Source organism: Idiotropiscis lumnitzeri, chromosome 7 (genome assembly GCF_059441095.1).
Source record: "Idiotropiscis lumnitzeri isolate Australia: NSW breed Sydney's pygmy pipehorse chromosome 7, RoL_Ilum_1.0, whole genome shotgun sequence".
NCBI classification, from domain to species: Eukaryota; Metazoa; Chordata; class Actinopteri; order Syngnathiformes; family Syngnathidae; genus Idiotropiscis; species Idiotropiscis lumnitzeri.
In genome coordinates, this window is record NC_142397.1 from 20,803,490 (window position 1) to 20,812,690 (window position 9,201).

Sequence of the window (9,201 nt, forward strand, 5' to 3'; positions counted from 1 at the left end):
GAACTGCAACATGTGGAGGTACCGAGGACTAAGCGCAGCCTCAGGGGGGATCATGCCTTTTCTGTTGCCAGTCCTTCCCTATGGAATGAGAACCCATTGAATGTTAGGCAAGCCCCCTCACTGTCTAATTTTAAAACCCATTACAAGACATATTTTTATTCTTCAGCTTTGGACTCAACATGAGACCATCATTGTTCTGCTGTTCTTCTGGTATCTATTGTAAATGTGTTTAACTGTTTTCATTTGTGTTCTTATTACCTGCTAATTTATATCACACCATATGGAAAGCGCTTTGTTACAGGTCCATCTGTTGTGAAATGCGCTATAGAAATAAAATTTTATTGAATTGTATTGTGTTTTATTTATTGTATTTCATATTTATTTATTTCATCTTTAATTAATGTAATCAATATATTTAATCTAATTATTTTTATATTGCACTGGAGAGGGAGCTCTCCAATATTGTACACTGAGTGCAATGAAAATAGAGGGCATTCTGATTCTGATGGCAATAGTGGATTTGAAGAAGAAAGGAACAACGGCCTGACTCATACATGTGTTGAAGTAGTAATCCGGATGTTTTTGTTTTTTTTGTTGATGTAACTAATCACTCCGCTGACTCTTTCTTACCAGATGCAATGAGGTCTGGACCCTTTCCTGGTACTAGCAGCCCTGGTCATATCGCTGACCTCTATGGTACTGCCAGTCAGGAGAACTATAACAGCGCTACGAGTCCTCAGCCTGTTTCTGGCTTTAGCCACAGTATCGCTGTGAGTGTCTACCTTTGCATCATCATCATATCTCTCCTGGCAATACAAACCATTCAGATATATTGCCGGGTATATTGCCGTTATGTATGAAAAATGCTGTTTAGACTTTTAAACTTGGTTGATTCGATTCTGATGGTTGATTAAGTGCCTTAGTTTCCCATAAGAGTTTGTTTTTTTTACACACCTGGCTTGTGTATCTTCTGACGCACCCACTGTGGCTGACCATGGAATTTGTATGTGACCACGAAAAAGGCGTGACTCATTGAAGTGTGAGGCTGGCTGTGAATCATGGAGCATTTAGTTTTCTTCAGACTTGTCATAGAAATCCATTTGGAAAATGTCGCACACTTAAAATATGAAAATACTAAGTGTCATCGACAGTGGGACATTCTGTCCGACCCCCTACACTTTGAAGGAGAGTGTGTGCTATTCTTGCTGCATGAAATAAATCCAATACGAGTAACTTAGACTACTATGCTTATGATTGAACACTTGGAGCTCAATTGTAAAAGGGTGTGCCTGCCATTCTGTAGATCAGTTGTGCCTAACCTTCCTTCAACCATCGACCAGGCAAGTCACTTTAATGTATTTGACAAGCCGACCAACATACAATGTAGAATCTAATTAAAACAAATGATTCAATAGTGAACGCATCAAGCCATTACAAATGCTGTCATTTTTGTAATAGTGGAAGACACATCAGATAAATATCCGATTTATAGCCACATAAGAAATAGACCCAAGTTGTCATGTTGTGGTGAAGGTTGAGGAGGAACCAAACACATGAAAGTGAGGTGGGTGTAACTTAAGCGGTATTTAATTGAAAATAAAAAGGCAAACAAGGGACTGGGAAAAACAAAAGCATCAAGGCGCAAAATAACAAGGATCAACAAAACAAGGAACAAAGAACTAAATAACTATGACTGTGACTATGACTTAGAAAACTAAAACACTAAGAACCTGATAACAGACACTTAACAGGAGACAGGACACCTCAATATGAATAACATCTGACCGGGACAATGACAATGGACCAACAAGAAGTGAAAGAAAACAAGGAACTAAATACAAACAAAGTAATGAAACAACGAGGAACACCTGGACAAGACACAAAGGGTTTCAGGGAGATTGCGTATGAGACACAAACCAAACAAGGAAAAACATGAAACTAAATACTAAACCAGAAACCACAAATACAGATCATGACACAAGTCAGAGTTGAAGAAATCCAAGTTGTACTCTTGACACTGTATGAAAATAAATCACGTATCACATATGGGCAAAAAAAAAAATGGAAGGCAGTGTAAGGTCTGGCTGCTTTTCCAGCCGTGGCCGGAAAAGCAGCGAGGATGGAACTCCTTAAGCGCGGACACGGGAGAAAAGGTAGTGTTGGAATTTATCTTTATATCAATGTTAGAATTTAACTTTAACCCAATGTAAACTCAAATAAGTAATCTGACTCCAATTTGCGACCTTACCCAACTCTCACACATCCAACAATATGCGCGCTCGTTCTGCAATAGAAAGGTATCAGGAAGCCGGCATTTTCACACACGAGTGGATTTATTCCTAACACACAAATCTACAACTTGAGTTTGGGTCCCTCTCAATACAGCTCTACACCTCTCATACCACCAGCGAATGTGTTCTACCCCCGAGTTGCCCAGTCCTGATTCATACTATACAACATGCAAAATGGCACAGACAAAGGCATCCTGGCATGATTCTATTGGCTATGTGTATTGCAGTTAACTTTAGCTCGCTCTCATTGGTCTTTCTCCTCCCGCCGAATCCCGTGGCTCCTCCTGCGTGCGATTCCCCCGATGGCCGCTCCTTCCCGGAGTCATCTCGTCTCGCTCAGCACCTTCGGTTTCTAAAACATTCCATTCTTGCACAACCCCCGCAACCAGTTTCTCGCCACCAGTCACACTCTCAGCATTTTACAATATCACATTTTCATACATTGGATGCACCAACATCTAATGAACTATGTTAAGCTCAAACTCTTATATTCCTTTAATAGTCAAAAGTATGAAATCCTTTAAGTGTAACTGAAGTTTAGACCATGCTAATGACCAGACATTCAGGAGAGGAATGCAGGAAGATTAGATCACAGCTGCACCACAGGAGGTGTGAACGAGACCCCTCTGAAACAATGGACTTCCATGCCAGGATCACAAAAGTGGCTCCGAGCCGTCTAACCTTTGTTCAGTTTTAAATTGACTGCCATTTACATTATCCTTTAGTAGTTAACAATAGGTTTATTGTCAGAACAATACTAAGCGAACCAAGGGAGCAAAACCGACAAGGACAAACGGAAAGCGCTGGAGGGAAAAGCCACTCCAGGGAAATAACAGTAACGAGAACAAAAAGCGCTTGCACATGCAAGGGAAACTGAGCGTAACAAAAAGAGATCGAGCAAAGGGATCCGACAAACAATAGGTGGGGGGTGTAGTCGAGGAACGAGGCGAAGGTCATAACAATAGCGAAACAAGAATACAATGAGCAAACTACACAGACGTGGAACGTGGTCGTGAGCATTGGGAAGGAAATAATCCGACGCTGAGGAGTCAGCGTCGGAGGCATAAATAGACAGGGTAATCAGGGCTTGACAAGACCCACGTGGACTGCCGGTGGGCGTGACTCTCCGGCCGTGAGCACATGGCATGACAAGAATGCCGGGAGGCACGCCCACAGGCCAGCTGAGAAAACAAAACAAAAGACACGTGGCATGACAAGACACGGATCATGACAGGCAGCATGTCTCAGTGGTCGAGAGGTCATCTCCCAAGGTGAATGCAAAGTCAGTTTGAAGCGCTTTGAGTGCCTTAATAGATGGAAAAGCGCCATACAAATGAAACACTGTTTACCGTTTACCCCAAAAAAAATATATGATTTGAACTGCAGTACAAACATAGCCTCAGATATGAATGCCACATGCGCCGAATTGCCTTCTGTGGCTGTACTGACTTGCCGTGCACATATCCTTAACCAGGATTAGTTAGGTACTTATAATTGAATTTGGCTTCTAAATTGAATGTCATGGATAACAAATCTATGATGCTGAGTTGAATACTGTTGAATACTGTCAGACTTTCTTAGCTTGTCCCTGCTACAAGTGAGTTGGGTGTTGTATATTTATGAGGTTTATTTTTACCATAAAATGTAAGTGAAGCTACACCATGAACATGTAGGGAAAAAGAGTAATGAACTCAATAAAAAATGCATATGCAGTAGGCTATTACAGTATACAGTAATACCTCGCTACTTCACGTTTCACCTTTCGCGGGTTCAGTGCTTCGCGGGTCTAAAAAAAATATTCAAAAATTAAAAATATCAAAAAATATTAAATATATTATCTATAGCCGCTACACCGCCTCCTGCATCCCTTACGCCACCTCCTATAGCCACTACGCCGCCTCCTGCAGCTTCTCCTGCATCGTCTGTGTCAAGCTCGCTTGTAGCGAGGTGAAGGAGGAGGACCCAAAATGCACGGAAGCCAGGCAAGGGTAACTTAAAAGGAATTTAATGAGGGAACTTAAGAGGGCAAATCAGGTGCTGGGAGAAAACAATCTGACGTGGCAAAGTGCAAAATAACGAAGAGGAACTAAACGTGACTAACAGAACAAAATGACGAGGAAAACAGGGACAGTGACAAATAACTTATGCGCGTGAACGAGAACGAGAGCGATATCAGGACTCGGCCATGACAGTCAGGAAAGGAAGCAGAGGGAGCAATGTTCCGACGCCAAGCAGTCGGTCCTGAGCGCTTAAGTAGTCCTGGTAATTATGAAGCCAATGTGAAATAGCTGCGTGACTGACGAGGAACCGGTGTGTGGGTGGTGGGCGCGTCTCTCCAGCCATGATGACACGGGACGGGAACGAGCGCTGGAGGAAACGCCCCCACTCAGCTGGGACAACAAAACAAAGACATGGCATGACCGAAACGGGACGTGACAAAAACAAACAAAGACCTGACATGACCGACACGGGTCATGACAGTCTGCGGCGTCATCCGAGGAGCAGTAAAGCTCTTCATGGCCCTGTGCAGTCATTCATCGTTATTACCTCATCGTACAGCACAGGTCTTTTCATCAGCTACGCTTCGAAGAACTTATTGTAAGAGGTCAGTTAAATGTTGTTTTTGTTAAGCTCGCGGGTAGGCGAGGTAGCGGGGAGGACCCAAAGATGCGGGGAAGCCAAGGCACGGGTAACTTGAAGGGAGTTTAATTAACGACAAAACAGGAAGGCAAACGAGGGAACTGGACAAACACAAACGTGGCGGGGTGTGAAAATAACAGAAGGTGAACAGAACGTGACTAGACCGAAAAGTGACGGGGAGCAAGGACAGTGACAAGTGACAAGTTACAAATGAACATGAACGTGAACGGGATGACCGAGCAATCGGGGCAAATGCGTATAGAGGGTGTAGCGGGAGCAATGCACCGACGACAAGCAGTCGGCACGGGGTGTTTAAATAGTCCGGTAATTAACAGTACAAATGAGAGTCAGCTGGGAGGCTAACGGGGAACCGGTGTGTGCGTCTCATCAGCCGGGCGAGACAGGGCGGGAACGAGCGCTGGCGGAAAACGCCCCCACTCAGCTGAGAAAACAACAACACGAAAGCATGGCATGGGACGTGACAATAATACTAATCAACAACCCTGACATGACCGACACGGGTCATGACAGTTTTATTGTTTGATTGTTTAACACAAATCTCTCTCTCTACACCCATTTTCTATATGGTATGGTACAATTTTATTCATGTACAGGTATTACTGTAATCTTAAACCCCCCCCAATAGAAATTCTAAATGTTAATTTGTTGCGCAAAACGACGGACTAATTATGTTTGCTAATTGTAGTGTTTGCTTGTTTTTGAAAGCTGATAACGATAATTGGTTGTTCGTAAGTAAATTGTTCGGTAGAACAGTGTTCTAGACCCTCAATTGTTATTGTAAACAGACAACATATTTTACAGGGTGTTTTTTGTTATAACATGAATGTCACTCTTTCTCTCTCTACCCGTATATATATATACAGTGAACCCTCGCTACTTCGCGCTTCACCTTTCGCGGCTTCCAGTGCTTCGCGGGTCTAAAAAATATTCGGGGGCATTGTAGTTTCACTGAGCGGCACGAGGGGGCGCTGGAGCGGTTAGACGGCCGGTGTGCGCCGAAGAGGAGAGTGGACGAAGAAGAGGACGTTCCCCCGGGCACGATTTGGGGCGACGTTTCGCGCGGTTCGGACCGTACGAGAGCTCCGGCCGGCGTGCGTGGCAGTTAAACCGTAGAGGATCACCTTCCCCGGGCACGGGCGGTGCCAAGCGGCCCCTAAGTTTAACCGAATGGAAGCTCCGGAGGAGACCGGCCGGCGTGCGTGGCAGTTAAGCCGAAGAGGAACAACTTCCGCCCGGGCATGAGCGGAGCGCCAGGCTGTCAGTTATGAATGAATAAATGAATAAATAAATAAATGAAGAATGCCACCTTTCATTTCACAGGGCACACCGGACGGCGTACCAGCAGGTAAAAGTCGAAGTAATTAAATAAATACAAAAAGAAGTAATTGAATAAATACAAAAATAATGGCTGGGGAATAAAAAAATAAGTTTTAATAATAATTTGTTTTGTTTTTTTGTTATAACATGAATTTCACTCTCTCTCTATTCGTATATATATATATATATATATTTATTTATTTTTTAAGCATTTTTGAAGGTGCGCCGCTACTTCGCACTTGTTTTTTTTAAGCATTTTTGAAGGTGCGCCGCTACTTCGCGGATTTTCAGTTTTCGCGGGTGGTCTCGGTCCCCATTAACCGCGATAACCGAGGGTTCACTGTATATACAGTAATACCCCACTACTTCGCGGTTCACCTTTCGCGGGTTCAGTGCTTCGCGGGTCTAAAAAATATTCGGGGGCATTGTAGTTTCGCCGAGCGGCACGAGGGGGCGCTGGAGCGGTTAGACGGCCGGCGTGCGCCGAAGAGGAGAGTGGACGAAGAAGAGCACGTTCCCCCGGACACAATTGGTGGCGACGTTTCGCGCGGTTCGGACCGTACCAGAGCTCCGGCCGGCGTGCGTGGCAGTTAAGCCGTAGAGGAGCACCTTCCCGGGCACGGGCGGTGCCAAGCGGCCCCTAAGTTTAACCGAATGGAAGCTCCGGAGGAGGAGGGCATACTCACGTCACAGTAAGCCGAAGAGGAGCACCTTCACCGGGCACGGGCGGTTCCAAGCGGCCCCTAAGTTTAACCGAATGGAAGCTCCAGAGGAGGAGGGCATGCTCGCGTCACAGTAAGCCGAAGAGGAGCACCTTCCCCGGGCACGGGCGGTTCCAAGCGGCCCCTAAGTTTAACCGAATGGAAGCTCCGGGGGAGGAGGGCGGGCGTGTGTCACAGTTAAGCCGAATAGGAGCACCTCTTCCGCCCGGGCACGAGCGTAGCGTGAGGCTGTCAGTTATGAATGAATAAATAAATAAATGAAGAATGCCACCTTTCATTTCACTGTCATGATCCGTGGCTGTCATGCCGCGTGTGTTTTTGTTTTTTCAGCTGTGTGGGCGTTCCTCCAGCGATCGTCTCGCGCCATGCCGTTAGCTGCTGCGAGACGCGCTGATTACACTGACTATATTGTGATTATAATAAATATCTTTGTATCACCACCTTTTTTCCCGTGTCTGCGTCTGCTGGAGGATCATAACATTCACAGGGCACACCGGACGGCGTACCAGCAGGTAAAAGTCGAAGTAATTAAATAAATACAAAAAGAAGTAATTGAATAAATACGAAAATAATGGCTGGGGAATAAAAAAAAAAAGTTTTAATAATAATTATTATTTTTTTTTGTTATAACATGAATTTCACTCTCTACCCATATATATATATATTATTATTTTTTAAGCATTTTTGAAGGTGCGCCACTACTTCGCACCTATATATATATATATATATATATATATATATATATATATATATATATATATATATATAGGTGCGAAGTACATATATATACACAGTGTTTTTTTTTGTTTTTTGTTTTTTTTTGAAGGTGCGACGCTACTTCGCGGATTTTCAGTTTTCGCGGGTGGTCTCGGTACCCATTAACCGCGATAACCGGGGGTTCACTGTATATATAAGTATTTTATTTATTTAAAAAAAAAATTTTTTTTTCTTTTGAAGGTGCGCCGCTACTTCGCGGATTTTCAGTTTTCGCGGGTGGTCTCGGTCCCCATTAACCGCGATAACCGGGGTATTACTGTGTATATATATATATATATATATATATTTTTTTTTTTTTATTTTTTATTTTATTTTATTTTTTTTAAGCATTTTTGGAGGTGCGCCGCTACTTCGCGGATTTTCAGTTTTTGCGGGTGGTCTCGGTCCCCATTAACCGCGATAACCGGGGTATTACTGTATATCAAACATTTAAATATGGTAGGTAATGAGACCTAGTGTCAATAGGGCAGATCAGTCATTGAGTGATTACCTATTAAATTTGTGTATCTGTCAAACTGATGTATTATGTTTTTGAATTTCAGTGTCCACTGATTGCAACAGCTTTTACTAACGGATATCAATGAAAGTCAACTGTCTACTGGGGCTGGTTGTAATCTCTTTTCAGGTGAATGCATACTAATTTCATATTAAATCAAAGTTACACATTCACATGCCCAGTGTTCTCACATTCTTTCTCATTTCTGTTCCAATCATACTGTACATGGCACATCAGCACAAGCTTCACGTCCTACATGGCTGTCATCCTGGTTCACGTCACAATCACAATGTACATGGCTCGCCTGATATCTAGCACACCAACAAAAAAGGTTATTTGATTGTAAATATGTGGAACAGGAGGAGGGAAAGTAATCAGCCAACACACCCCACACGTCAGGATAATTGTTTTTACTATAATGTTTTGGCGACATCCATAAATCTTGCCGTTGCTTACTTATAGGCGTGAGTGTACCTTGGTAAGTGAAACAAAGCAATTACAGGGCTCTAGAAAAAAAAAAGCTTCTTTATACTTAACTGCAGCAATTTGCCTTGTGCGTACTCACACTTGCTGTTTTGAAAATATGTTGCAATTTCAGTCCGAGTCACCTGGTTTCCTCTGCATTTTATGGCCAATTCCAGTTGCAGTTTTTACTGTGCGGAACTAGAAACAAAGTGACAACAATGGAGACTGTGCGTGCTAGAACAAATGGATGACTTTTATTGCGAAATTGCTCAAGAAAGCCACAGCATCAGTTTTTGGGTGGGGAGTGAAACATTTAAAAAAAAAAAAAAGGCGGTTAATTAAGCGGGGCTAGTGGTGGATTTTTGTCCGGCCCACGAATCGTTCCTCGTGCGTGTGAAGTGGCGGCTAAACGTTCTCAAAAATTTCCTCCAAATACGTCAACTACTTGTGCATGAAAAGACGCGAGACAGCA

General features: G+C 43.4%; 1 protein-coding gene across 4 annotated transcripts in view; it reads left to right on the forward strand.

The window, feature by feature from the left end:
* LOC148333989 (RNA-binding protein Musashi homolog 2-like) overlaps positions 1-8,391 on the forward strand; it is a 127,668-nt gene extending 119,277 nt beyond the window's left edge. For 2 of the 4 annotated variants that reach the window (XM_088300025.1, XM_088300027.1), the window contains exons 13-14: positions 634-770; positions 8,311-8,391. In XM_088300025.1, the coding sequence (XP_088156151.1) occupies positions 634-770; positions 8,311-8,352 (179 nt within the window). In that variant the 3' untranslated portion in view covers positions 8,353-8,391. Of the gene's footprint in view, positions 1-633; positions 2,115-8,310 lie in introns of those variants that run through there. The other 2 variants (XM_088300024.1, XM_088300026.1) reach the window with 1 other exon arrangement.
* The last annotated feature ends 810 nt before the right edge of the window (positions 8,392-9,201 follow it).